The sequence below is a fragment of the Paracoccidioides brasiliensis genome (assembly GCF_000150735.1).
Source record: "Paracoccidioides brasiliensis Pb18 unplaced genomic scaffold supercont2.5, whole genome shotgun sequence".
Taxonomy (NCBI): Eukaryota; Fungi; Ascomycota; class Eurotiomycetes; order Onygenales; family Ajellomycetaceae; genus Paracoccidioides; species Paracoccidioides brasiliensis.
In genome coordinates, this window is record NW_011371362.1 from 1,005,115 (window position 1) to 1,032,572 (window position 27,458).

The 27,458-nt window shown below is 47.1% G+C and overlaps 10 protein-coding genes across 10 annotated transcripts; 6 read left to right on the forward strand and 4 right to left on the reverse strand.

Annotated features, from left to right (window-relative positions):
* Positions 1-2,578: 2,578 nt before the first annotated feature.
* PADG_04785 (uncharacterized protein) lies at positions 2,579-3,142 on the forward strand (the record flags this gene model as incomplete). The annotated part of the gene is made up of 1 exon (XM_010762075.1): positions 2,579-3,142. The coding sequence occupies one exon, from the start codon at positions 2,579-2,581 to the stop codon at positions 3,140-3,142; it is 564 nt and encodes a 187-aa protein (XP_010760377.1).
* A 1,645-nt stretch (positions 3,143-4,787) lies between these two features.
* Positions 4,788-8,234, forward strand: PADG_04786 (mannose-ethanolamine phosphotransferase GPI13; the record flags this gene model as incomplete). The annotated part of the gene is made up of 2 exons (XM_010761838.1): positions 4,788-5,095; positions 5,189-8,234. The coding sequence occupies 2 exons, from the start codon at positions 4,788-4,790 to the stop codon at positions 8,232-8,234; spliced, it is 3,354 nt and encodes a 1,117-aa protein (XP_010760140.1).
* A 922-nt stretch (positions 8,235-9,156) lies between these two features.
* Positions 9,157-9,786, forward strand: PADG_04787 (uncharacterized protein; the record flags this gene model as incomplete). The annotated part of the gene is made up of 1 exon (XM_010762076.1): positions 9,157-9,786. One exon carries the CDS (start codon positions 9,157-9,159, stop codon positions 9,784-9,786), a length of 630 nt encoding a protein of 209 aa, XP_010760378.1.
* A 448-nt stretch (positions 9,787-10,234) lies between these two features.
* On the reverse strand, positions 10,235-13,879 carry PADG_04788 (ATP-dependent RNA helicase ECM16; the record flags this gene model as incomplete). The annotated part of the gene is made up of 2 exons (XM_010762077.1): positions 10,235-13,597; positions 13,673-13,879. 2 exons carry the CDS (start codon positions 13,877-13,879, stop codon positions 10,235-10,237), a joined length of 3,570 nt encoding a protein of 1,189 aa, XP_010760379.1.
* A 306-nt stretch (positions 13,880-14,185) lies between these two features.
* PADG_04789 (uncharacterized protein) lies at positions 14,186-14,751 on the forward strand (the record flags this gene model as incomplete). The annotated part of the gene is made up of 2 exons (XM_010762078.1): positions 14,186-14,395; positions 14,455-14,751. The coding sequence occupies 2 exons, from the start codon at positions 14,186-14,188 to the stop codon at positions 14,749-14,751; spliced, it is 507 nt and encodes a 168-aa protein (XP_010760380.1).
* A 55-nt stretch (positions 14,752-14,806) lies between these two features.
* PADG_11824 (uncharacterized protein) lies at positions 14,807-15,047 on the reverse strand (the record flags this gene model as incomplete). Its single annotated transcript, XM_010762241.1, has 2 exons — positions 14,807-14,848; positions 14,910-15,047. 2 exons carry the CDS (start codon positions 15,045-15,047, stop codon positions 14,807-14,809), a joined length of 180 nt encoding a protein of 59 aa, XP_010760543.1.
* Positions 15,048-15,749: 702 nt separating this feature from the next.
* PADG_04790 (uncharacterized protein) lies at positions 15,750-18,690 on the forward strand (the record flags this gene model as incomplete). The annotated part of the gene is made up of 6 exons (XM_010761839.1): positions 15,750-16,559; positions 16,644-16,754; positions 16,809-16,826; positions 16,885-17,000; positions 17,051-17,703; positions 17,762-18,690. 6 exons carry the CDS (start codon positions 15,750-15,752, stop codon positions 18,688-18,690), a joined length of 2,637 nt encoding a protein of 878 aa, XP_010760141.1.
* A 917-nt stretch (positions 18,691-19,607) lies between these two features.
* PADG_04791 (histone H3-like centromeric protein CSE4) lies at positions 19,608-20,286 on the reverse strand (the record flags this gene model as incomplete). Its single annotated transcript, XM_010761840.1, has 2 exons — positions 19,608-19,948; positions 20,094-20,286. 2 exons carry the CDS (start codon positions 20,284-20,286, stop codon positions 19,608-19,610), a joined length of 534 nt encoding a protein of 177 aa, XP_010760142.1.
* Positions 20,287-21,707: 1,421 nt separating this feature from the next.
* On the forward strand, positions 21,708-22,524 carry PADG_11825 (uncharacterized protein; the record flags this gene model as incomplete). The annotated part of the gene is made up of 2 exons (XM_010762242.1): positions 21,708-21,899; positions 22,003-22,524. The coding sequence occupies 2 exons, from the start codon at positions 21,708-21,710 to the stop codon at positions 22,522-22,524; spliced, it is 714 nt and encodes a 237-aa protein (XP_010760544.1).
* A 1,807-nt stretch (positions 22,525-24,331) lies between these two features.
* On the reverse strand, positions 24,332-26,921 carry PADG_04793 (uncharacterized protein; the record flags this gene model as incomplete). The annotated part of the gene is made up of 5 exons (XM_010761841.1): positions 24,332-24,350; positions 24,455-24,675; positions 24,814-25,266; positions 25,377-26,746; positions 26,825-26,921. 5 exons carry the CDS (start codon positions 26,919-26,921, stop codon positions 24,332-24,334), a joined length of 2,160 nt encoding a protein of 719 aa, XP_010760143.1.
* Between the last annotated feature and the right edge of the window lie 537 nt (positions 26,922-27,458).

The window sequence follows — 27,458 nt, forward strand, 5'->3', positions numbered from 1 at the left end:
TAGTTCCGCTGGCTTTGAAGGGAGCAGATGCCATGTGCAGGTCAACCATGGTGATTTTGAACAACACCTATCCACCGGTCGAAGCGAGTCGAGTCTCCGGAATTTAAAAAAAAATAAAAATAAAAATAAAAATAAAAATAAAAATAAAAATAAAAATAAAAAATTAGCAGAGAAACAAGAAAATACCAACTTAGCAAACGGGAACACTCGAGAAAACCAGAAGAATAAGAAGAACCAGTTGAGATATTTCCTCTTCCGTTATAAGCAGAAGAGAGCTGCTCAAATTGTGGACTTCAATGATTCAGCTTCCCCTTGGTTAGAGGAGTGGGCATGAAGAGAACTTCAGTCAGAGCTGAAGATTATAGAGGAATAATGAAATTTTGTGGTAGCAATGTGCCAATGATTCTGTGGAGTTGGTGGGTATAGCCAACCTTTCCACAGTACGAAAGGGGTTTCCGTGGAGTCAGGTCAGATTTAAGGCTGGAATATGGCTTCTATATGTGTCATTACGGTCTTGATGAATAAATTCCCTACCATCTCCCCGTACATGAGATCCAGATTGGAATGCATGTGGGATAGGTCGCTATTTATCACTTAGAGCATTGGAGATAGAACACCACTGCAATAACTAAGATCAGAGACTAGTCACGGCGGATAACGTTTGTTGTGTGAAAAATTACCTAATTAGCCAAGTTTCTACGTACTCTGTAATTTACTCCGTGATTGAGGTAACTAGCCGTAAACTTTGCGATGAGATAAAGTTCGAAGAAAGCCTGGAACACGGGAAGTTTCCGAGTGCACACCGGGGGTGATTCCACGGGAGAAGTGGGGTATTAAATATTGAATAATTTTACTTATTCTCGATGGAGAAGTAGAAATTTCGTCGTTTTTCAGTAATTATGTCATTCAAATTTGGTGTGTGTCAGATGATGAACGAAGATCACCGCCAAGCAAGTATTAGCTCATAGATGTTGAATGCGAGGAACTGGAAGAGAGAGAGATCTTCTAGAATCAACACGCTGTTGTTTGAATATCTTTCATCAGAGGTCCACGGGCAAGATCATAAATGGTTGTTGATGAATAATTGGCCAGACTTAGCATTCCTTACTCCGTATTGTCGCCAAAGCTCTCTGGAAAACAACCTTGCCACTAAAGAGTAACTCGTTACTGACGCTGCTGATGAAAATATCCAAAAAAGATATGACACCCGTGCGTACCGCACAAACGGGATCGCTTTTTACCCCAGATCCAGAGAAATCCAAAACGTGACGTCTTGCTTGCTTAAGCTATGGAATCCTAAACATGTCCGTCCTCACACATCAGCCATTTTTTTGGCATCCGGCTACACGCGCGGTATCTCGTGCCCCATATGCACCCGGGCTATTGGTGAAACCCACCAGGGAGAGCGTCAAATCAACTGCAACTGAGAAATGACTAATCCATACAATCTCAAGGTACCAGCAGCCTGTTTATTGGCCTGGTTTTCCTTCCCAGCGGAAATTGCCTGTGAGGTACACGGTCATACTGTCTCTGGGGATTTATCCTAGATGGGACTAGAGCTGTGGATCACTGATGTAATTAATGGCGACTAGCGGCGCTGGACTAGGTTGGAAGGGTATTAGGGAGATGGTTTGCCGAGCTGTGGTTGGTTGGTACCTGAAATTGCCTGGGTGGGTGCTTTGAGATAAGATTGGCGTAATATTGGCGGAAGTTGGCTCTAGCAGGAGTTAACTTAGTTTAACCTGCTTTGCTAGACTCAGAGAGGAGTGCGGTATGACCGTACGGATGTGACCAAGCGGGGACAGGATGTCCAGGAACTGGCTCATCTGGGCCAATGAATCTAAAATTACCACTGCATGATGTGTGTATCGTCTTTACATACATCCAACTGTTCCTTGCAGCGATCTAGTCTGTGTCTCCCTTTTCTCACCTTCTCCTCTCTCCTCTCTCCTCTCTCCTCTCTCTTCTCCTCTCTTCTCCTCCTCTCCTTTATCCTCATCCTCTTCTATCCAACCATCTGTCATTCCTTCATTCTAGCCGGTATCAGCTTCATTCTTTCAGCTGATCACCTTGCTGTTCATTCCTTCTGGTCGCCAAAACATCTACTGTCGTACCTTTTTCCACCAACGTTCCAAGCAGAAACAAGCCAGCGCTTGGCAACTTTACGCTCCCTCTTGTTGAACGATATCGCATATCACGCGCTCTCTCTATCCTCAAGTTGTCGAGATCGCCAATTCCTCGGTTCGTATAGTACACACACTACTCTACCCTCCTCCATATTAGATTATACCCACGCCCGGGCCTACACAGATCATATCATCCGTGCGCCGTTCATTCCTTGCGATATGGTGTTGACTTTTTGTAGAAGGAACGATTCTCGGCCCTCATGACCACCACCACCGTCGTCGTCGCTGCAGCTTAGTCCATTAACTCAAGCCGCCCTCCTACCCTATACCTCTTCTTACCGCTCAGACGGTCCTCTTACGAAAGCATCTCAACGCATCTCAACGCATCCTCAACCATTCGCCCAACCCCTACATCCCCCTGTTATATCGTCTATAACGACCCGCCTGCTCAAATGGACTCCCTACGCACCATCTTCCGCCGCGACAACCCCGGCAACGATGATGACAATGACAACGACGGCCTCTCCCAAACAACCGTAAAACTCCTCATCTCCCTCCTGGTTCTTATCCTCATCTCCCTGGCCCTCATCGGTGCCTACCTCATCATCCGCCGCAGAAAGCAACGCCAATCCCTCGGAAACTCAGAACTCCCCATGTACCACGATCAGCGCTCCCGAAACACGCGCCGCCTAACCATCACCGCGTCCACCATCTTTGATGAAAAGCGCAGCGCTTGTTATTCCAGTAGCACCAGCCCACCCCCAAGTCCCGTGCCGGAAATCCGCATTACGTTCCCCGAAGAGGAGGATGCGTCGACGGGAAAGAGGCAGTCTGGCCGCGTTGTTGTTGTGAGGATTAGTGAGAAGGGGAGTGTGGGGTTGGAGCCGTATGATGAGGAGTTACCGCCGTATAAGTCGCGGGCTGGTGAAGGAGAGAGTTTTCAGTCTTTGGATTTGGAGAGGCTGGGGGGGTTGAAGGAGAAAGATGGGGTTAGGGATGAGAAGAGGTGGTCATAGAAGAAGCTGGGAGACTGGGAAGGGAGTTGGGAGAGTTCGAAGAGGAGTTCTTTTCTCTTTTCGTATTAGTACCCCACACCCGCACCCATTTCCGTTTTTCCTTTTCTCTTTCTTCTTTCTTTTTTGGCAAAAGGGATGCATCACCATTACGGATTCTTTCCCATTTTGAAAGTTGATTACTGTTTAATATTTATTCCTGCTCCTTTCCGCGGTCGACTCTGTACACCATCGACAACGACAATTGCAACGACCTACCTCCATAACTGCCTACAACTTTTCTCGCTCTTTAAAACAGACAACATCAATACAATCCGTGGACACAGATTCAATCACCCGGCGAGAGCAAAACAACTCTAGTGGAGGTTTGTAGTTGTGCTCTTTTGGTTTGGCATACCTCTCTTCGCTCCCACTTTGCCTTATTCCTTCCATGGTTCACTCTATTTGACAACCCATTTTCACCTGAAAGACCCGAACTGCAAAACAAACTTCCAAAAGCACCTCTGAAACGTAACTAGGGATTGCTTTTTGGTAATAAAAGGATGACGACGTCGATTTCCTATCTCCTATTTCCCTTTTTCATTACTCTTTTTCGCGTGTATTTCCTTATTATTCTCTTTGTCCTTCTTACTTGATTTATGTGATTCTCTTGTAATCAAATGATGGATTCTCTTAATCACTTTTATCCAATCGAGTAGTTAAACTGAATTTACTGCTGTGATATTCTCTTCATTGTTTTATACCCACACCTCATTTTTCTCCCCTATATCTCCCCGTGTCACCTACTTAACTTTTTCAATTTTTTCAGTTTTTCAATTTTTTTCTTTTAGCGTAGTAAGCTGTGCATCTCGAGAATAGATGTATTGCTCTAACTCTTCATCTTAAACCGTAAAACTACACATTGTATAGTTGATCAGCAGCTGAATTCCAAAATGGAAAACTCTTCGCTTCCTTCATCGTTTCATTCTTCTAATGAAAAACACCCCTCAAAAATCATGTAGCATATGTATATTCTTATCTGCAGCCCCTAACTTATATATCACGTGACTATATGTCCAATAGTTTCTTCGAGTAATCTCCGTGCAAACCGGAGAAGGCCGAAGCTCAATTCCCCCGTTCACAATCAGTCTGCACTGCACTGCAAATATCAATTTGCCTGTACCTCTAGCAAATGTATTAGAACTTTTAATATATACCATACACCCCTCCCCTCTCCTACATGAGTTACCTGCCCGTCTACAATCATCTAGTTACTACGCAGAGCAGACGGACCAAAACCCGACCTGGGCCCGGAACGAAGCTGTGGCACGGAACGTGAGGGGGAAATTTCATGGATGGTCATTGATTAATTTGATTTATTAGAGGATAAAAAATTAAAAAGGTCACCCCGTCATGGGTATGAGAATATTTGGTACGGCTGACTGCTGCTGCTGCTTCTTGCTTGAGGTGTCCACTGTTGCGTCCGTGAAGGAAAGGGAGATTTATATCCCCCCCCTTTCGCGGGATAAGGATAAGACGAAGCTAGAAGCTAGGATAAGAAGAAAGGAAACTTTCGTATTCAAACGAACCCCTTACTCTCCTTTTTTCCATCTTCAGCGCGGGGCGATAAATCCCTCCTCTCTCTCCCCCTCAATCGCAGTTTTCGACAATGAAGCCCCCCGCACCCGTATGGAACAATGCCAGGCGCAGCAAGGGCGCTCCCCAATCCCAGGGCCAACCTCGATCTTCATCAAATGAGTTCCGAAATATAAAGGCACAGTGGGCGAGTGCGAAGGCACTGGCGGAGGAAGAGGAGGCACAGAGGCAACGTCTGTTGGCGGGTGCAGGTTCAGGGACGGCAAACGATGAGAAGCTTCTGAAGGCAGCGAAGAGGAGAGATGTGCAGAGGAATAAACTGAGAGAGAGCTTGTTTAAGATTCAGCATGCGGTGGTGTTGGCGGTTTTGGGATGGTTTTTGTGAGTGGGATTGGTTTTCTTCCCATCCTGTTTTGGTTGCTTTCGGGCGCTAGGGCTGATTGTTTTTTTTTTTTTTGTTGTGATGGAATACAGGTTCATTCATTTAGTTGGCATATTCTTTTTCACGAAGGGGTTTCTATTGACGAGGCTGGTGCTGGAGAATAAATCCGAATGCACGGTGTTACCATTTGCGGGATCCGTTGCGGAGACCGAGATAGGGACGGATTCGCAACTTTCAGGTCGCGGATGCTGGCATCCCAAGACCTTCGACAAGGCTATTGTCATCGTAATTGACGCTCTCCGATATGATTTCACAATCCCCTTCCGACCAACGGTTGAAGGACAGAAACCACAACGCTTCCACAACAACTTCCCAGTCCTGTACGAAACAGCCAGGCAGTCGCCTGATAATGCTTTCCTTCTGCCCTTCATCGCTGATCCGCCCACCACCACATTACAGCGCCTCAAAGGCCTGACCACAGGCACCCTGCCGACGTTCATAGACGCGGGCTCGAATTTTGCGGGCACCGCCATCGACGAGGATAATTTGATCGCCCAGCTACATAATGCCGGGAAACGAATCGTACATTTGGGTGATGATACGTGGCATAAATTGTTTCCAGGTATTTTTGAAGCGAACCTGACGCATGCCTACGATTCGTTTAATGTCTGGGACCTACACACTGTCGACAACGGGGTTACGGAACATCTCTTCCCGCTCTTGAAGGCGGAAAATGCTACGAAATGGGACGTTATTGTTGGCCATTATCTTGGCGTCGATCATGCAGGTCACCGGTACGGGCCGGATCATGCGGCTATGGCTGCTAAACTGGGCCAGATGGATCAACTCATACGCGATGTGATAAGGGATCTCGATGATTCAACCTTGCTTGTTGTTATGGGGGACCATGGAATGGATGCCAAGGGTGACCACGGCGGTGAGTCAGACGATGAGGTGGAAGCTGCGTTGTGGATGTATTCCAAGCGGGGAGTCTTTGGGCGGACGAACGATTTGTTTCTCGAACCGCCGCGGACGGCGAAGGAACGTCCCGTACCGCAGATAGATCTTGTACCGACACTAGCGTTGCTGTTGGGCACGCCCATCCCGTTTAACAATCTCGGTTCCCCGATTACGGAGGCATTTTCTGGTGTGGGTGGTCAGGACTTGAAGAACTTGGTTCATGTCAATAGGCTTGCTTCTGCGCAGATTAAGCGGTACCAGCATTCGTATGCCACTGCCAGGGGCATGGATGAGAGCCATACGTCTGGGCCGTTGGCGATCTGGGCGCGTGCAGAGCAGGAGTGGGCTGATGTATCTCAGCACCACGATTCGTATCGAGATCGATCGGCCTTACAAGATGCGTATAACTTATACCGGGAGTACCAGAGAGATACGTTGCGTGTCTGTCGTGGGCTGTGGGCAAGATTCGATGTCCCCAGTATGATTCAGGGGATACTGATTCTTTTTGCCGGCGTTGTCCTGCTGGTGTTCTATGCCCGAGGCATCCGTGGCGACCGCACTGACCTTTCGTTTCCAACGCTTCGACGGATAGGTGTTGGGTCCGGGCTTGGTATATTGGGTGGTATGATTTCAACAGGCGTGCGGATCGTCCCGCTGTCCCGCGTGGAGGCACTCGTGCTTGGAATTGCGGTGGGAGGAATATTTGCGGTCGGATCAACATTTTTGTATCTTCCGAAACGAATCGCATCTCCCCTCCCAAGCTCGCTGTGGGCATGGCTTGCTGTATTATTTACGGTGTCCCAGTCTATAGGGTTCGCGTCGAACTCCTACACTATCTGGGAAGATGAAATACTTTTATTTTTCTTAACAACCTTTGGCGTCGTATCTGCCCTTTCTTCGATAGGTCAGAAGCGTATGGAGGATAGAGTTCTGGGGTTATATCATTCCATCGTCTTCATTCTGCTGGGGAGAGTAGCATCCCTCTCCCGCCTCTGTCGGGAGGAACAGATGCCCTTCTGCGTCTCTACGTACTATGCCTCATCAGCCTCATCGACATCCGCATGGTGGCAGCTTTTCATCCCATTCTTGCTCGCATTGATCCTCCCCTCTGTCATCCGCTCATACTACAGGGGTACAAAATCCTACGAGGGCTCCGCCGTCTTCTGGATCAGCATTGCCTTTCGCGTCGGCCTCTGTATCGTTGCAGTCTTCTGGACCCTCGACGCGGCCGACGACGGTGACTGGTTCCCCTCAATTTCCAAAACCACCCTGAAAACCACCCGCGTCGTCCTTGCCCAGATCGTCCTAGCCATAGCCTTTGCTGCGGGTACCACAACCTTCGCCTGGGCAAAGCCCTGCATCAGCGTCGCCATGACTGACTCCACCAACAGTAACCCGGAAGACCCCTTCCTAGAACCCCCGCCAAAGAAAACAGTCGTTACAATCCTCGGCTACGCTAACGTCTACGGCACCCGCTACGCGTTACTACTCATCAACTTCTCTCTAGCGATAATCCTTCTCCAAAAACCCATGGGTGGCGGTGCCATTGGTCTTCAAACATGGCAAATCCTGTCCCTGCTCGAGATCCTCGATACAAACGGACTGACAACGAGCAACACGGCCCTCGGGCCGATCGTGCTAGGCTTACTGGGATCCTTCCACTACTTCGCCACTGGACACCAGGCAACTCTCAGCAGCATACAGTGGGAGAGTGCCTTTGTACCGCTCACGACAATCAAGTATCCCTGGTCCCCATTGCTTGTCATCCTGAATACCTTTGGTGCACAGATCCTCTCCGCGATCGCCGTCCCGCTAACCGTGCTTTGGAAACGACCCGTCGATTCATGGGGCGGTCCGCTGTCCTCATTGCAGCCACTGTCACGGTCGCAGACTCAGACTCGGGGACCAAAGCAGCTTCAAAATGGCATGAGCCGTCTCCTCTCGGATGTTGCACAGGCGGCTGCTACGCATATCTTGTATTATGCCACGATTAACTTGGCAACGACGATGTGGGCGGCTTGGTTGCGTAGACATCTGATGCTGTATCGGATCTTTAGCCCGAGGTTTATGATGGGAGCAGTGGTGTTGGGGGTTGTGGACGTGGTGGTTTTGTTTGTTTCGGTGGCTGGGGTCAGGTGGAGTACGATTAGTGTTGGGGATGTGTTTGGATGGAGCTAGGCAGGTTGATAGAAGGAAGGGGTGAGTTCGACTGGTGTGCCATTTACCTATATGCCTTACAGGCTTAAGCTTTGAGATACGTGTCGGTTTATTTTCATCGCTTTTTCATATTGTATGCGGGCTTCTTTTCCCTATATGTGCCCTAGGGAATCTTTTGTTTCGAGTGATAACTCCACGAATTTGTGTGGGTGTTTACTTGAATATTGTCATATATTACCGCTGCATTTAACTTCTTTACACGTAGCATAATTAATAAACAAAAATAGATTAACTTCATAATAAACATACATTATTTTCTATACATAACCCCTTATCCCTTTTACTCCCTGGGTGCGGCCCCTATTAAGCCTCGGCTTGCCGTGGACCCCAGGCTCGATCTCCAGATCACGTGGCGATAACGAGATTTGAGGTTTATCACGGTTGGGACGCACATCAGACCCATCTCTGTCGACCTTCTTCTAACTCCACGGAAAACACACTGCCACTCGAATATTCTTAATTTGCACGACACAAGGAAAGAGGAAAGAGGAAAGAGGAAGCTCTTTTCTTCCGTCACAGTCATATAATAACCGTTCAAGCTTTCCCGGGATATCGAGCAGTTGGATTGGCACTGGAGCGGCAACTTTTACAGCCCAGCTGAGCACAAGCGAAGTGGATAAAACGCCAAGGGAAAAGCGGACATTTTACCTGGCTACTCTAGGAAGTGACATCGAGATATCAAAGGCGACAAGAGCTGGGACATATCAAATTTCACAGGGGCGGGGCTTCTTTGCGTACAAGTCAACTCCGCCTCTGTGTCCGACTTCCTGTCTCTCTTCCCGCCTCGCAAAGGCAATCAACACATACAATATTGGTTGTACCAAAAAGCTCCCGCCTACCTCTCCTCTCGGCATAGAATCATAGCCCAGAAGTTTATACGGCCATGTCCTCAAACGTTGGCCTCTCCACCCCACGTGGGAGTGGTACCTCCGGCTACGTTCAGCGGAACCTCTCCCACCTAAAACCGCGGGATGCCGGCTACGGCGCACCTTACCCACCCCTCTTAGCTACCGGCGCCAACGCAGACCAACAGTCAAGTAATAACTTCAAACAGCGCAAGCCTGATAAACAGATTCTTGAGCACGATCGGCGGCGGGCCATCGAAGTAAAGATACTGGAAGAGAGAGATCGATTAGAAGAGGAGAATGAGGAGGCGGAGGAGAAGGGGGAGGAAAAGAAGTTTTTAGAAGAGGAAATTGAAAAGAGACTGAATGAAATGCGGGCAAGGCTAGTGCGGGAGTTGGAAGAGGATTTGAATGGTGAGAGTGATGGGAGGCGTGGCGCGTTTGGTTCCAGACTGGGCGATGGGGGAAAGGCTGAGCGGAAACAGTTTAAGACGTACCAGGTGCACGAGTTGGCGGAGGCGAAGATTGAGGAGAGTGAGAGGTTGAGGAAAGCTTTGGGTATTAGAGGCGAAGGGGAGCAGGGAGATGAGTGGAAGTGGGGTGGCGGTGGTGGGAGGCGGCGGGAGCAGAGGGATAGAAGTGACGATGGTGGTCGGGATAAAGGATAGGGATTGGGATGAGAATGACTATCGGGGTCAGTCTAGGTGGGATTGGTGAAGGCGGCAATGGGTTTCTGTCTTCTTCCCCCCCCCCTTGTCTGTAAATGAATTTCCTCAACAATTTGGGGAGAACGAAGCGTTTTTGTGGGAAGGTTTTATTTTCTGTCCGCCTTGTTATACGATAACAATATGATCATATGCTAGTGCTGTGCTGCAGACTGATTGGTGTATGTTTAGCAACTTGGAATTAACTCGATCGTCATTGACCATCATTGAAAAATACCTCCGTAGATTATATTATTTCACTATCATACTATAAACATGATATTTGTGCTTGGGGCAAGTATATGCAGCACAGATAGCACTGGCCACTCATTGAAGATAGTCATTTCTATTCTCTTCTGATTTAAGACACCGGATAATCAATGAATTAATATATACATGAAAGAATACAACCCTACTTAATAAACTTCTCAATGACCCACCCATGCTTCCTATCCTTTTTCTGTATTACCTTCTTCGCCGGTAACGGCCACCCAACGCTTCCCGGATCCCCCTTTAAAAAGGGAATAACCCAACACTCGCGTTTATCCGGCGCACCAGCAACAGACTCAATCTTCCCAATCGGTTTCCCATATTCAACCAGGGGTGTCCCATGTGCCAAAGCAGAGAGCTGCAGCCCGCTTACAGCAGTTAGGGGGAACATTCGGACTTTCGTTGGGGTATCAGATATGGCATTGGGAGTGGATTGTTGGAGATGTGAGTAGATGAGATATTGTGGGAGTTCAGCAACTGAGAGATGCGAGAGGACGGAGGCGGGATGAATATATACGGCCTTTTCATCGAGTCCCTTAGCGGGCTTGTCACGGGATGAGAAGAGAGTTAGATATGGGACGTCAATCGCCCTTCGGGGCTTGCGGGGAATTTCTGGAGGGACCGGGGCCATGTCAGCGCGGATTGCGATGTGGTCGATGAATCCTGCGGCGGTGATTTGTTTGAGGGCGCGGAGTTGTTTCTCGGATGGTTCGAGGAGGCGGGACTTAAATGGATCCATGATACCAGGGTTGTTGCTGCGGACAATTTCGTAAAGCTGTTGGCGCAGTTGGGAGGCTTCTTTCATTGCGTTGGGACGGAGGAACATTTGAGAACAGAAGGATTCGCCATCAGACGCATATGCGTAGGCGCAGACGGCTGCAAGAGATTTGAGGGCATCGGATTTGTCGTCGTATTTGCTAAAGATACGGCGGGATCGGTCGTAGTCCTTCCGTCTCATTTCTCTTGCAGTGTCCTCGAGCCTATCTGCGTTGGTGTAGATTTTATCATCTTCATCCCCTTCCTTCTTGACGGGGTTGAGATCCAGCTGATTTTCTTGTATGAAGAGGTCGGATACTGCGAGGGCGGAAACCATAGCTACGACGTAGGGTATGCAGCCATGCTGATGGCCAATCTGAAGCATCTTACCGAATCGTGGGGAGAGGGGGTAGAGGCTGAGATGGCGGCCTGTCTCAGTGACCTGGCCATCTACGGAAAGGGCCCCAAGGTTTCGTAGCAGCTTTTCTGCATTAGCGAGACTAGTTCTATTTGGCGGTGTTGGAAAAGGGAAATTGATAACATGATGAAGTCCCATGGTTTTCATCTGCAGGACAACTCCTTCAATTGGGGTTCGCAATATTTCCGGTTCGGTATACTCTTCAAATTCACCTTCAAAGACAGCAGAGGAGTAGAGCCGGTAGCAGTGCCCGGGGCCTGTTCTTCCAGCCCGTCCAGCACGCTGACTCGCGCTAGCTTTACTGATCCATCCGACCTGAAAGCTCTGAACTCCAGTTGAGACGTCGTACTGCTTCTCTTTGGAGCGTCCGCAATCGAATACGTATCTGATACCGGGAATGGTTAAACTGGTTTCTGCAACGTTGGTGGCGAGCACAATGAGACGGGAACCCTCAGGCGGAGGCTCGAAAACTTTCATCTGTTCTTTCGTCGGAAGCTGGGAATAAAGAGGAAGGACATGGACTTTTGTTCGTGAGTCAACAACACCCTCTTCGTGGTCGAAGTCATCGTCGTCATTTTCATCATTGTCTAAGCCGGTAATCTCAATATCGCTGTCACCGTCCTCATCACCCCCCGCGCCTGTTGTTGTTCCAAGTTCAATATCCTCAGTTTCAAGGGGGGCTTCCGCTGCTGACAGTTTCACCTTCCCCTGGAAGGTTTCAGAAGCGTGCGTAGATCTGAACTTTTGCTTAAGACGTTTGGATAAGTCCTTGATTTCGCCTTGTCCAGTCAGAAAAACGAGAAATGCTCCTGGTGGTAATTTTTTGTGTCCCTTGGATACTTTTCGGAAAGCCTCCTCAACATAGTCTCGGTGTGTCCGGCGCGCAAAGTGAATGGTGACTGGGTATTGACGTCCCTCGGCCTGCACTAAAGGTGGTCGTCCCTGTCGGAAAAGGTTTTCATTTTGTAGGAAGTCTGAAATACGTAGTGTAGCAGACATAATTACCAATTTCAGTGGCTTTAGAGAGGAGTTTTCTTCGTGGATAGTCTTCCTTAGATCAACTATTCTGCTGACCATCCCAATGAGAATATCTGTGTTCACACTCCTTTCGTGGGCCTCGTCAATGATAATAATCGAATATTTGGAAAGGGAAAAGTCCTGGGCAATTTCTCGAATCATAACACCATCAGTCATGAATTTTATTGCTGTTTTGCTGGATTCTGTACTTTCAAATCGGATCTGGTATGATACTTGATCTGAATATTGACCCAGCTCATCCGCTACTCGTTTCGCCATACTGACAGCCGCGACTCGTCTGGGTTGAGTAATTCCGATCATCCCCGGATTTGGGCTGTCCGGATTTCCATATCCTGCTTCGAAGAGAAACTGCGGTAGCTGCGTAGTTTTGCCACTTCCAGTAGCTCCCCATATAACAACACATGGATTATTATGGATCGCTTCCATGATCTTTTGCTCCTCCCCTACGACAGGTAAACCCAGACGTGATGATTGTATATTTTCTGGCCGATTTACCTGGACAGCAAAGGCCTTTCTATTTGGATTACCCTTTGGTATTTGCAATTCAGCTGGCAAAGGCTCTTCCTCGACTGGGAGTGGCCTTGCTTGCTTCTTTGGCAATGGCAAGGGATCGGGGTGAAGATTATGTTCAGTAGGCTTAAAGCCTACTGCATCGTTTATTTGTTGTACCGCCCACGCTTTGAATGCAGAATTTCGCGGTCGAATTACTCTCTCCTTACCGGAATCGTCAGCAGACGAGGGTGGCTGATCATCTCCTTCGTCTTCCTCACCATCTTCACTTTCGCTATGTCCCGGTTTCATGTTGTTCCCGGAACCGTCTGTCCCAGAATCACTCATACCACTACCAGATCCAGCGCCTGAGTCTTCTGTCGCGGCATTGCTAGCTTCATCACTCTCGAACCCTTCCCAGGAGGGTTCCTCTAATATAAGCTTTCGCTTCGGCGCACGTTTGCGCTTCTTGATAACTGGGAATCCATCTTCCCCAACCTCCAGAGGCCGTTTCAAACCACTTCCAATAGCTGATATTGAAGGGTTAATATGGCAGCTGACGACACTGGTAGATTTATTAACGGAGGCAGACTTGACAGGTTTTATAGCATCTCCCTCGTTGTCATAAGATGGCGCCCGTTGAACGGAGCCACTGCTATCTTTGTTATTCAGCGCTGAAGATCGAGACCTTTTGTCCTTGGATTTGCCTAAATTTCGAGAACTTTGTAATTGACTGGTATCTATTTTCGATTCTGCGAGCTTCTTGAGGAGGGCGAGGTTTTCATCCTTCTTGAGTTTAGTTTCCTGCGAAGAGAAGTTAGTAAATCTACTCTTATTATTCTCTTCTAAAAAAAAGAGAGAAAGGGATTAAATGCATACGATATATTTAGCAAGTCTTTTTTGTTTTTTACCAGAAATCTTTGGCTGCTGCTGCGCCTGTAGCTCTGCTTTCAATTTCTGCCGCTTTTCCTTCTCCGATTTGGTACTCGCCGCAAGCTCCGTGACATTGGTATCCTGCTGTGCCGCATCTTGGTTTCCCTTTAATTTATTCTTATGCTTCCGCTGTCGAGGGACAAATTTCTGCATTTTTTCTGAAGCAGAAAGGCCTGCGCAATGAGCTTCCAGCGTTTCAGCACCTTGTCCAGATTTCAGCGTTTGATATCGCAAAGGAAAATATTGAAAAGTGATTCTGCCATAAAAGGCGGTGAAGACGTCCCTTCAATGTCCCGCGATTTATTTACTCTCACCGCAAAACGTCGGTGATAAAAGCTTGAAGTCTCCAAGAATTAATTGTGTCCACACTATTTCTAAACTGATTTTGGGAAAAGTGTCCTCCAAGTCTTATTCACTCACTACTTCATAACCACATCTTGTCTTACCCTCCTCGTTGCCATGTCTGCTATCTTGATCCCTCCCAATGACCAGCTCGAGGCGATGACGAAGAGCGCCGGCCCGCTGCCAGATCAAACTGGTCTTCCATTCCCAGCCTCCGTAAAACAAGCTTCTGCGGTATTGGGCGGAGTATTAACAGACGTGATGTCAGTTTCATTTTCAGACAAAATCCTGGTGACGATATCGCAAAACGGGAAATTAGGGCAATGGGTATAAATCCCTGATTCTGTATCTTCCTTTTGAATATGCTTATACTGATTCTCTCAAAGCTACATGTACCTCTAGAGAATACAAACCCCGGAACTGATGGCTCTCATTCTCATTCGGATCCAAGTGAAGACGGGTTGCTTCCGCTGCCGAACCTGACTGCGACATCTGTGCTTGGCGCCCGTGGAACCCATAGAGAAACCATTGGTCAGCTCTATACGTGCCAAATTGCCAGTTTGATCGTAACTAAAAACCCAATTGAAAGAAGACTTCTTGTTGTTGGGTTGGGGATTGAAGAATCTGAATTGGACCGAGATATTTTCTTTGGTGTCATCGATCTTGTTCTGAAGTGCATTTGAGGTGTATTATGGGAGATGATGTCCTGTCCTATGCAATAGACAGGAAAACAACACCTTAGCCTTTGCCTTGAACGGCATTACCATTAGGCGAGGTGGACTATAGGGGCTACAGTAAGGACCTGGGCAATCGGCTTGGAATGACTGGAGTTGAGGAGTACCTTGAGAAGAAAATCGAGCTTGGAAATTACACCTGACAACGTTGTTGCTATATCATCACAACGCATTTCCCCCTTACCACTCCTGTCACCAGGTCGACATGCGTACATGGTCGTCACACTGGTGGCTTGAATACTCATGATTGCCATCATTAGCGGTATCACAGACATGTGTGCCTTATGAGTCTACATACACACCCTTCTCGCAGGATACCGGTTTCTGATAAGGGTGCGAATAAGATTCCTGATTCCTGAACCTTCCGGCAATTCCAACCAAGACTGTGGAACGGTGGTCGGATGGTATCTCCAAACAGAGTGATTGTTTTGACGGCATTCCCTTTTGTCAGCGGGGCATTGGTGTTATGTCGTTTGCTTTTGAGACTAGGTTGACAGCCAGACGAGATGTTTATATCTAAAGCTGGCTATTTTGAAGTATTCCTATGAGTTGAGGATTAAAAGTTCAGATCAGTTCAAGACACGATTATTTCAGTTGGAACATAAATATTCTTGCGATCAAATGTCCAAACACATAGGTGTCATCCATTATTCTTTATATCCTATAAAATGTTTTGAAATTTGTTCTCTCTGCTGTAGAAAAGGATAGTTATCAAATGAATATAAGATCCAGATAGTTGTATGACTCGTGAACCGCAGGTCACCTGATTCTTGGCGCTCCGCCTCTTCGCCTTTTCCTCGAACTCCCAAATGAGATTTGAAGCGCAAGCTGTTGAAGATGTTGTTGGGTGGGGATCGTAGAATCCAGAGATTTATTTGGCGAAAAAGTTGCCGGGCTTAAACAGATTCGTCTGTATGTTAAGACTTTGTCTCCCAGTCCCTTCAATCATGCCTTACCAGCCTCCGCATGGAGGTCAATACCCCCAGACACAACTCCATCCCAGTATCCGGCCTCAGTCGCACGCGCAACAACCGCGATTACCACCCGCGCAGCACCATTACGACTTCAGTCAAAATGATTCGTATCCGGCATATTCAAAGCCTGTCGCCCATTCCCCGAATGTTTTGCCCGCGGCTCCCTACGCGTCGCAGCAATACTCACCTTATCAACAACAACAGACAGTAAATCAACCCTCCCCAAATTACACACCGCGGCTAATCCAAGCTCGCCCTCCGCCCTCCAATAATGCACCGCTTCAATACGGCGGAGCTCCGTCTCCGCAATATTATTCTGTCCCAAACCGACCCGATACATATCCGTCGCCTCAGCAGCAGTATCCCATGCAACTACCCCCCCGACCTCAATCACAGCCTCAACCTGCCTCCTACCCACAGTCTCCTCAGGTGTACCCTCAGGCTGTAATAAAACCGCAGCCCACTTTGCATCAGCAGAGATCAGTGAGCGGTTTGCAACAGCGAAGCACGCCAGGTCTTCAAGCTCCACCTAGAAAGTCACCATCCCTGAAACACATGCGCTCCAAATCCCCCGTGAAGATGCCACAACCCCAACAACACGACCCAGGAGTTGGAAAACCCGCAATTGATTACCATGTGCTGCTTCTGTCGCTGGCAGATGAGTATATCGATGCGGCTCACAGCCAAGGCACAGCACTTGCAGTTGAGCGTAATGAGGTAGAGACAGACGAGTACTACAAGCTCATAGCTACTGGTCTGGCTTGCCTGAACGCAGTACTGAAGGTTTGACTTTCTACCCATATCAGTCACCCGCCCCCTCTCCACCCATACAAGTGTAAATTAGGTTTTGCTGATTCTTCGAAAAAGAACTGGAAATTACAACCCCGAACCGAAGCGCTGGTGCGGCTACGGTATGCCAGGATATTATACGAAGAAACAGAAAATGACTCCGAGGCGGAGAGCGCCCTGAGTAAAGGGGTAAGGCTAAGGGTATCCTCTTATTTTACAAAAATATGCTAACGTGGGAAGTAGGTTGATTTATGTGAAAGAGTCAGCCAGATCCCTCTGCTTAAACTCGTCTATTTCCCTAACTGACTATCCCCTCTAGAACCGTATGTATGATTTAAAATATTGTATGCAGCAGCTGCTTGCCCGCATTTTATATAAGTCAAACCCAAAGGCTGCAATGAAGCATGTGGATGGTGTTATTCGTGACATTGAAGGGTGAGCTTAGTTAATCCTTAAAACACCGAGATGTTTTCTGACAGTATCAGATATCGCCATACTGCCTGGGAATATGCTTTCCGTCTACTTCGAGTTACACTCTCACTTTCCTCCTCCTCACAGCAAGATACTTCCGCCGCCATCCTGAACCTACAGAAGGTTTCCTCCCTGGCTAGCCGCAGCGGGGACAGAGCAGTGCTTGTTGTTTCTTCGGTAATCGAAGCCCTAGTACGCCTGCAGCATTCTTCAGGTCATGATTCTATCGAGCAAGCACAACGAGCTTTAGCTACAGCGAGGAGCTACCAGCTTGACGACAGGGTGCTCGACATTCCACAAATAAGTACAATGATCCAAATTATGGATATATGTTGCAGCCTGCTTGAGTATGATGTCAAGCAATCAGCGGAAAAGCTTCAGATAATGCAAAAGGTAATGGATCAGAAGATAGATGATCCACACTGGCAGAGTGACGGAAGCTTTTCAATACCACTTAGCCATAAAACTCTGTCGCCGTCAGCCGTGGAGCCCACAGATATTCTACAAGTCAGCGATGGAAATGTATCACTGGTACTAAGCTGGCTTCCGGAGCATGATCTCTATGCCTTGTGCTATTTTCTGAGCTCTGTCACATTAACAGCAAAAAACTCACAAGATGGTCACAAGTCTGAGAAGTACCTTAGTGAGGGATTAAAAATGATTAGAAGTGAGCAAATAGCAATCCCTGATACGATTCTACAAGAATCTCACTGACAGAACGACAGGTAATTTCAAAACCCCACAAGAAATTCCCGAGTCACTATCATCTGCTGCGGTGAGGATCGAATGGCGACGAGCTTTGTACTGCAATATGCTCCTACAGTTAATTTTCCTTGCCTCTGCCCGAACCGATTGGGCCCTCGCTCGCCAGACGCTAAATGAACTGCGTGCAGCCTCATCTGAGCTGGGAGATAATTTAGATGAAACAACCAAATGTCTCATGGAATACGCAAACGGCATTATCTCCCAAGGCACAGGTGATCTCAAAGCCGCACTCACAACTTTCCAAGGACCCATTTTCGCTCTCAATCAATTTACCAGCAAGTCCTCCCGCAATGATCCGCGACGTGACACCGCCATACTTGCCGCCCTCAATTCGGCCCTGATATTACGTGATCCCTCCCGCCTCTCCCACTCCGCTGCCTCCAAGACCCTCTCCTCGATAGAACCCTTTTGCCGCACAAGCTCAAACAAATACATCCAGGCCGCCTATTTCCTGATATCAGCCACCACGCACCCAGAATCCACAATCCAAACCAAACGCGACCTTCACCATTCTCTCCAAGCCGCCACGGCAATCAGCAACAGCCAAGTAACCTGTATCGCACTGACTTTTATGAGCTGGAAATACTTCCGGGGCGTCGTGGGTGAGCAGTCTGAGAAAAGCGCCAAGGCTGCCCGGGCCATGGCTAGGAAGGCAGATGATAAACTGTGGATATCTGTTACTGAGGAGCTGCTAGCGGCTACTTTGGACTCGCAGGGGAAAACAGGGGAGGCGAGAGCAACGAGGGAGCAGGCGGATATTGCGCTGTTGGGGTTACCGCCTGTGTTGAAGAAGATGAAATCTAGCTCTTCTGCGTCTAATAATGGGCCAGGAGGTGAGCCGGGTGGTGGGCGGTCGTCGGAAATGATTAAGAAGGCTGTGGAGATTTGATGAGATACCCCTTACGTTTAGAGTAGGGTAATGAATGCTAGACTTGGTTTATTTATTGCTCTTCTTTTTATGCTGTCCTTGTGGTGATATATGTATGGAATCTACCCTACATGGTTGGCGTTCTAGAGCTGGGCTATATATACCGGTGATTCAAGGTTGCCTTGACGTGTCTGTGCTTTATTTCTTCTCCATCTTCAGGACGCAGTGAGTTTCGGATCTTGATTATTGTTTAACTCTTCCAACCTATATAAATAGAGTTAATGTCATCGTGATTCCCTTCCATCCTGGGTCGTTCAGGCTTTATCGCAACAGGGACAAGCAGTGAAATATAGGGAAGCGGTTGATAAAACAGAACCAAGTTCGAGAAGGAAACGAGATAGAAGTGAAAAGAAGAGAAAAGGAAGGTATCTGTACAATTCTTAACCGACATGAACAGTGGAAGATAATACGGAGTCGCACTTAGTCAATGCCATGACTCTACCCTCGTTCCTCGTTCCTCGCCCATATTAACTTTTGTCCACCCCAATTGGCAAGAAAATCGAGGAACGGCAAAAAGAAAATAGATACAAACTCCCATACGCCCAAAAAAATCCCAGCACGGAACGTATTTAGCCGGTAATGCCCCCTCCCCCCTTCCAAGAACACCAAAATAAAATAACAAGTTGTATATACCCGGTTGACCGACCACCCAAATGCCTTCCCAATGCAAGAATGAAATATAGAGGCAAAGGGGGAAAAGAAACGCTTCAGGGGAAGAAGCACAATGACAGATGCGAAAAGAAAAAGAACAGGACAGAAGGCGGAGGAATCACACATATCTATATACATCCTTTTTACAACTCGTTTCCCCTTCTTCTGGGACACAAAAGAGAACAAAAAATACTCGAGGATTTGGATCCGATCCGTAACGTTGCGAATCATCCCAAACCAGCCCAAGCACCGCGTATCCGCCGTGCTAATTGTATATCCTTTTGCATAATAGTTACTCTCTTTGCATGTATGGCGCATAAGTTCGTGTCTTCGAATAGGTGGACGAGAAACGCTTCTGCAGCCTCTTGTAGGGCTTGGATAGCTTGGGACTGCCATCGAAGCTCCTCCCCGACGCCGGCGGGCAGGAGGTCGACGGCGACCTCACGGACTAGACGGGCAAAGGGGAGTTTGAGGAGGAGAAGGTCCCATGATTTTTGATAGCGGCGGATTTCCTTAAGGGCTACTGTGCCTGGTCGATAGCGATGACGACGGGGCAGTGGGTCGCCCGCTGGATATGGGGAATTAGGGATGTTAGTTTAATAGTTTGAGATGGTATCATGGTTGCGAGGGGTCAATTGGGCTATGTGTGAGGATTTCCAAAAGGAAATACATCCCGGCACGGAATGGAGAGAATATAACATGTTATAACATACGTTGTATGTCAGTAGTCCGATCACCTACGCCCTTCCCATCCCTTCCAGTTTTCTTCACCTTTGAGATTCCTCCTCTCGACGACGGTCCGGCAACTGCAGATTCAGATCTTGAGCCAACTCCTCCGCCACTTGTCCGTCGTGCCTGTGGACTACCTGCCGGTACTGGTCTCCCGCCGCGACCCCTCGATGACATTGTAAATATGAGCGACCGGCTGGTGTGGACTTGCGCAAGCACGTTGGGAGGGTTTCCGAGCGCGCAAGGCAAGTTGAGCTTGAGAGGAAAGTAAACAAGAAGCTGTAGGAGCTGTGGCAAGTCTAGTATAGCGCCCTCGAAGTATTGGCGGTCAGCAATTGAGTGTGCGTGATAATCTCGAAGCTGTCGCGTGGGTGATATTTAAGGAGGGGATATTTGTTCTTTTTAAGTATTGTGTTTAGGTAGGTGACCGAATATACGACGACGAAGGTTTGCTCGGGTTGTAGGAAAAGAGGATCTAGCAATTGCAAAAGAGATCGCAATACGGAATGGCGCGAACAACTAACTGCCCAGCAGCAGAGGGAACTTGGAAGAAAGGGAGAGAGAAAATCGGGTGGCTTGGGAGGTTTCCCGGATTATATTGAGGAGGTTGGTTAGTTGAATGCGCACGGAACGCGAGGGCTTACATAAGGGGCCACTTTAGTTAACTGACTAATTAATTAGTTCGTTGGTTACGCGTTGGAAGAGACACGGGATAACACACTAGGCAGGGAACGGACTAGCGCGGATTTTGGGTATCGGATGTGGATTATCTGTTACTCCGAATGTCGTGGCCAATGTATGAGTGAAAATTGAGTGTAACACCTAAATTGAACGCAGAACTAGAAAAATCAATTAACTTCTTCAACATACAATAATGTCACCGACTCGCAGGGAAAATGCAAGAAACTCCATAGAGATAGAGAGAAGACTTTTGAGCTAGCAATAACTGTCATTAAAAATCAAGAAGCATCCTCAATTGCTGAAGCTATGATTTATAAATATAGAATAATCAATATCACTATAATATAAAAAATAATATCAGAAATTTTTTGCTGCAAATGAGAAAAAGAAGTAAAAATACAACAAAAGATCTATCTGCAGGATTCAACGCGCAGCAGGCCTAATTAGGGCTCAGCATTTTATTATTTCACTCGTTGAATCTATTTCATGGCCTGTCATTCAATCTCTTAACTTAGGCCTTCACACTCTGAGTCTTTGCCATGCTCATGAGCCCCATGCAGCAATTGCTGCGGTTCTCTCAGACATACAAGAATAAGGTTCCTCAACCTAATTTAATTAGGGGTTGTTGAGTATAGATAATTTGAATTAACATCTAGCCTATGTGGGTGGTTTGAGTGTGTGTTCACTCATTGGGGTTTTTGCTTGTAACTAAACTATAGTCAACTAACTAATGGATTAACTAACTACATTACCTCATCACGAAGTTGACATTTTAACGTCAATTGTTATCCTCTCAGTTCAACAGGGAATTTGTTAACTAAATTTACTATTAGTGATCTAACTCTTTCATTCCTGCAACCATAGCCTAGATCGACAGATAGCACCGCTCGCCAGCCTTTCCAACCAGGCACCCACCCATGGCCGCTGTCTGGGGTAATGTCCCTCTGGGTGGAGGCCAGTTCCCTCTGGAGCAATGGTTCTATGAGATGCCTCCTTGTACACGATGGTGGACGGTTGCGACTGTAGTGACCTCCATCCTGGTTCAGTGTGATGTTGTCACTCCCTTCCAGCTGTTCTACAGTTTCCGCTCAGTATACATCAAGTCACAGGTGAGAGGTCACCTTCCAATTGTTGCTTATTATCATGATGCTCTGGATTTATACACGAGTTGTATTCTGATGATATTCTCCGTTTTTTTCTTCTTTCTAACAGTACTGGCGGCTCGTTACAACATTCATCTACTTTGGCCCGTTGAGCCTAGACCTTATCTTCCACGTCTTCTTCCTCCAAAGATACTCACGCCTCTTGGAAGAAGCATCAGGCCACTCCTCAGCCGACTTCTCCTGGCTCCTTCTATACGCCACTTCATTCCTCCTCCTCATATCGCCTTTGCTCTCGCTGCCATTCCTAGGCTCAGCCCTCTCCTCAAGCCTGGTCTACATCTGGAGCCGACGCAATCCAGAAACAAGACTCAACTTCCTTGGCTTGCTGGTATTCACCGCTCCCTACCTTCCATGGGTTCTGATCGCATTCAGCCTCGTGGTACATGGCATCATTCCAAAGGATGAACTCTGCGGCGTCGTTGTCGGTCACATTTGGTACTTCTTTTCGGATGTTTACCCTTCCCTCCATGGTGGGCATAGACCGCTGGACCCTCCAGCCTGGTGGAGACGATTGTTCGAAGGACGCCCACAACCCCCACCGCGGTTTCCCATCATCAACAACGCTCAATAATGATAACGATAACAGCTCCTCCTACTCCTACCAATTCGCCCAAGCTGGTATGGGCATAAAGTCATATTCGCCAGGAATAACACCTCAGCCTCAGATTGTAATTATGCAGCGGATTAACCACCCGACCGTGATCAACCTAAGAAACAGGCCACCCTAAGTAAAGGCAGATGATCGAATCTCGAACCAACATCATGATGCGAGTTCAGTGGGAAAGGCCATTTTCTTTTTCTTTTTCTTTTTTTTTTTTCCATTCAATAAACTTGGCTTGGCGTATTTGCTTTAGATCGAGGAGAAAATGAAACAAACGAATGTATCAGGAATAATATTAGGCGCACTCTTCTCTATGTTTTCAGTTTTGCTTTCCGACGTCACTTGCCACTTCATCTGTATTAAGGGGTTTCCTGTTTCTGTTTTATTTAATCCTTTCTTTTTCCAACGGAAAGCATTGTGGATATGCCTTAGAGATTTAAGAGCGAACATATTGAGCATCTACACTATTTCTGTTAGCACAGGGTTTTCTCATCTTTAGGGGTTCCTTGCTTATATGTACAGTAATAGCACCTGAATGTATCATCCAGTCATTTTTGGACTATCTATATATCAGCCTCCTGTCTTTGGTTTTTTCTTCCAGTGGCCCTCTATCCACCCAGTGGGGTGAACACAGAAGAGACTCCATCTATGTTCTGAACGGAGTTGGAGAGTTCCGGTTTGAAAATCTGAACTTAATTCAGCTCGTGGCTTTGAATTTGCTAGTATCTGTCAAACATCAGCCTGTTCAAATTATTGAATAGTTACAGAGATAGCTGAACCAAGGCTTGAAAAGTTCAAGTGAAAGAGTCGATAAGCCAGATAAACCAGGTGGACGCATTTAAGGTCTAAAATCTGCCCACGAGATGAACTTGAAACTAAATGGAGGGCGAAATCAACGGGAGGTAAAATCATTCTGGAGGTTTTACATAAAAGATATTGAAAAACTTGCTTGAGCACTTTCGCACTACCCAAGCCCTAATATCGGAAATGACACACGCGCTGATTTTGGTGGCTGTAAACTGCACGGATATCATTCAGCAACCATCTTGCTGAAGTGGGCAGTGATTTAATTTATTCAAAGATGTAAAAACTTACTGCACATAGAAGCCAGAAAGAAGAGAAGGGGACAAAACACAACATGCAGAAATGGAAAGAATTGGAGCCCTGTGCGACAGCGAGAAGCAAAGACAACTCAATGAAATCGAACAAGGATAGGGTAACTTAAAAGAACAAAATTTTCAGGTTTCTAATATTATTCCAAAAAAATTATAAAAAAAATAATAAAAATAATAAAAATAATGAATAAGAATAAATTAGAATAAAAAATATAAAAATAAAAAAAATATATATAAAAATATAGCAGTGGCATTAAAAGGGAAAAGAGACAAAAGAACTTGGTTCTTTGGCAAACTCATCAGTCAGCAGCGCTGAAATGCAATTCAATCAATAATAAGGACAATGGCGAAGTAATAACAGTAGTATTCATATCAGCGGTTGGAAATCAGGACCAAAACACCAGAAAAACACAAGAAAAGAAAAGGAGGAGCCGTATTTTCCATCCAGTAGCTTCATTATACATAGAGGAGAGGCAAGGAAAGGGGAGATGAGATGCTGTTGGTTGGTTGATAGTTTGATTAACCTGTTTTATACCTTAACATTTCTAGGCAAAAACGAAGGGTTTCAGTTGGTTCAAGTGGGAGTCTAATAGAAATTAGGATAGATGAAACCATGTTGTTTGTGTTGAAAAAAGGGAATGGTAGACTTGTTGGTTCAGTCGCTAGTCAACTTTTGCAGAGCTGTGATATTTACATTTTGTTAGCATTCACAACGGAAACGAAATTGCAACTGCAGAGGGTGGGAAGTAGGCAGTCCAGAAAAACGGTAAAGATGAAAGTCATACCTGTATATACGGCGAATAAATGCATAGGCAGACAGAAACCCAACGGTGCCGGTTAATAGGCCATACACAGCGCAACCGAGGAAGCTGTAGCTAAAGAATAACAGACTTGAGACAAACCCGCGGACATGGAGTTTGGCGTAGTAGTACCATATGCAGTACATGAAGATCCAAAATGCACTGCTCCCGCCTGTAAAGAAGCTTTGCCACCACCAGTGGTGATTCTAATGGCGAGAAAAGGTGTTCAGTAGAGGTTGCGTTGTGGCTCAAACGGGTGAAATGGTAATCAAGGGGAAGCCAAAAAAAAAAAAAAAGAAAGAAAGAAAGAAAGAAAGAAAGAAAGAAAGAAAAAGGAAACTTACTTCGCCGCATAATCGGTCGTATGTCGCAATGATTGTAACTTCGGCGACAGTAATGATTAAAATCGTGCATACCACACTGAAGTATCCAAATACATAGTAGTATCCGCTTTTGTCCTGTAGAAGGTTCCTGAAGACGAAAAGCAGCTCGACAAAAAGTACAGCGAACGGCCCAAGTCCGGTAAGAAGAGTCCCGGATACAGATCTCAGATACCAGGATTGAGGGGGAATCTGTCTTGGGATTGCGTTCGTTCGTGTTGGATGGTCCCAGGGTTTCACCCGCATATATCCAACCCAGCTACCGATATAGACGAGGGGGACCTGGATAAGGAACCAGAGAGCAGCCAGGCCAACAAGAGTGCCGAATGGCAGGGCTGTGCTGGACGCCTGAGCCCACACGAAAAGGTTCAAAAAGAAAATTAGGCAAAAGAGTAGTCCTGGGAATAAAAGGGCGGTCTGTAAGGAGAATTTTAGCATTGGGTACACACCCACACATCCATTGCACAAAAGAAAGTTAAAATTAAAATTAAAAAAGAAAGAAGAGAAAAGAAGATTGTTAGACTTACGATCATGGTGTTTTTCCACCAGTTTTGGCCGCCAAATGTCTTGTAAAGTCTTCCAGAAAAGTAGCCAGAGAATAAGCCTGCGAAAACGAAAAGTCCTACGCCAACACTAATAAAGCCACCGCGAAAGCTTGGGTTTAGCACTCCAAAGCAGCTCAATATCAGGAGGATGGTGGCCATGAAAAGTAGTTGCATCCCTGATCCAACGAGGGGTGCAAGCAATCCGCTATATTCCGGTGTGCGAAAGACATCTCCATGTAGAAGTTTCCACCCGGCGACATCCTCGAGCTCATCTTCAGAATCGAGTTCGTCTGCTTCCGCGTCGCTAAGAAGCCCGTTGGGTGACTTTTCTCCGGATTTTGGAGTTCTGGATCCACTTTTGGATTTGCGGTGCCTCAATTTGATCTTTCCCTCCTCCATCGATACATCTCTACGACCCTTCACGTCTCCTTGAGCCGTTCTACTCCATATTACGAACACTGTGACACCCAGCATTCCAGATATTATTAAGGAATTCAAGATTGCCAGCCAGTGAGTCATGTTGCCTTCTGCTTGGTTATTGAAATATAAATCCCACCGATTCGACCACTCGACTGTGTCTTCTTTCCGGAAGTACACGGAATAGGTGTATGGGATGGAGAGGGTGGCTCCATCATCTTCATCCACGTCGTCTTCCGGGAGGTAAGATGCGCCAGGGTATTGTTGTGCGAGCCTCGTGTTATTTGGGGCAAGATATAATTCCAAGCCAGCATGGTCACCTTGGACTCTTTTGGGACAACCGCCGTCAACCCTATCATTTGTATAGATACTTTTGGGATGGATCTCGAAACCCACAATCGCCTTTCCACCCTGTGCACCAGCTTTACCCGGTGCTTCGCGCCAGCGGATAACAAATGTGAAGTGATTGTTTATAAAGTATCTAGCTTTGCCGTCGACTGGAGAAAAATCAAGATATCCCAGCTTGAAGCCAGTGGCATAGTATTTTTGTGACCGGTCCACAGTGACAAAACTTGTTGCACCAGGGAGGTTGTCCATAATCCACTCTGCAAGATATCCGTCGGATATGAGTTCCTTGCCCCACTTGACGCCCTTGCGATCGACTTTACGAACACATAAGAACTGGCACTCGACATCCTTCCCCATCACAACATCGAAATCGGAGGTCATAATCCGGTCCCCACGAAGCACCTCGCCGAGATTGAGTGATATGCTGTGGCCGCTACCGAAAGGAGAGCTGCCGCGCTTCTGGCCCGTGGGAGGACATACGAACGGAAGCTCGAAATAGGCATACTGGAGCTGGCTGTTGTCAGAAAATATCTTATTTACCAATACTGGGATGTCATCGCCGTCCCGGTAACTTTTGGTAGAGTATCCTAGCGAAGGGAGGTTCGTGTTAGTTGTTAATGTTCGACTCAGCTAGAAAAAAGCTGGGTTTCGCTGAGATCTCGTACCAGGGATGTAGAAAGCTTTGGAGGTGGAAGCCAAAGCAAGCGATGCCAACGCCAATACTAGGAAGTGCATTCGTATCCGAATATCAGGGATCACCATCTTGGACGGGGTTATGCCTCTGGCAACAACTTGGAGTGGGGGCACAGAACTATGGCATAAGCGCGAAACAGCTGGTCGTTTGGCCGTTACTTCTCCAGGGTAGATCGGTGTAATGTATAGAGCTTTCGGCTCCGCGGCAGTAAAGAGCGTAATTGGCACAGAGTACCTATAGGATTAGGATTAGGACTGAGAGCGGTGCAGAGGACAAATGTTCCAGATGAAGATGAGGACATCCACTTTTTATCTCAACAAGCTTTGAGAGAGACCCCATGCCCTGCAGTAGGGCGCAGGACCAAGGGCTAATTTAACAGTTCAGAAAGAAGGGTCAATGGTCTCAAGAAAAATGCCACACAGCTATCGTGAATGGTACCTCGACACTGCGGAGAGGGGGAAATATGAGAAGTGGTGATTAACTGGCAAGAAATTCGGATGTTACCACTGAAGTTCGAGCAGTTCAGCCACCTGTCGGTCCCTCGGCCAAGCCAGGCCGTTGGTGACACTTTGCCCGATCAGGCTAGGCCTGCCGTTTTCCAAGGT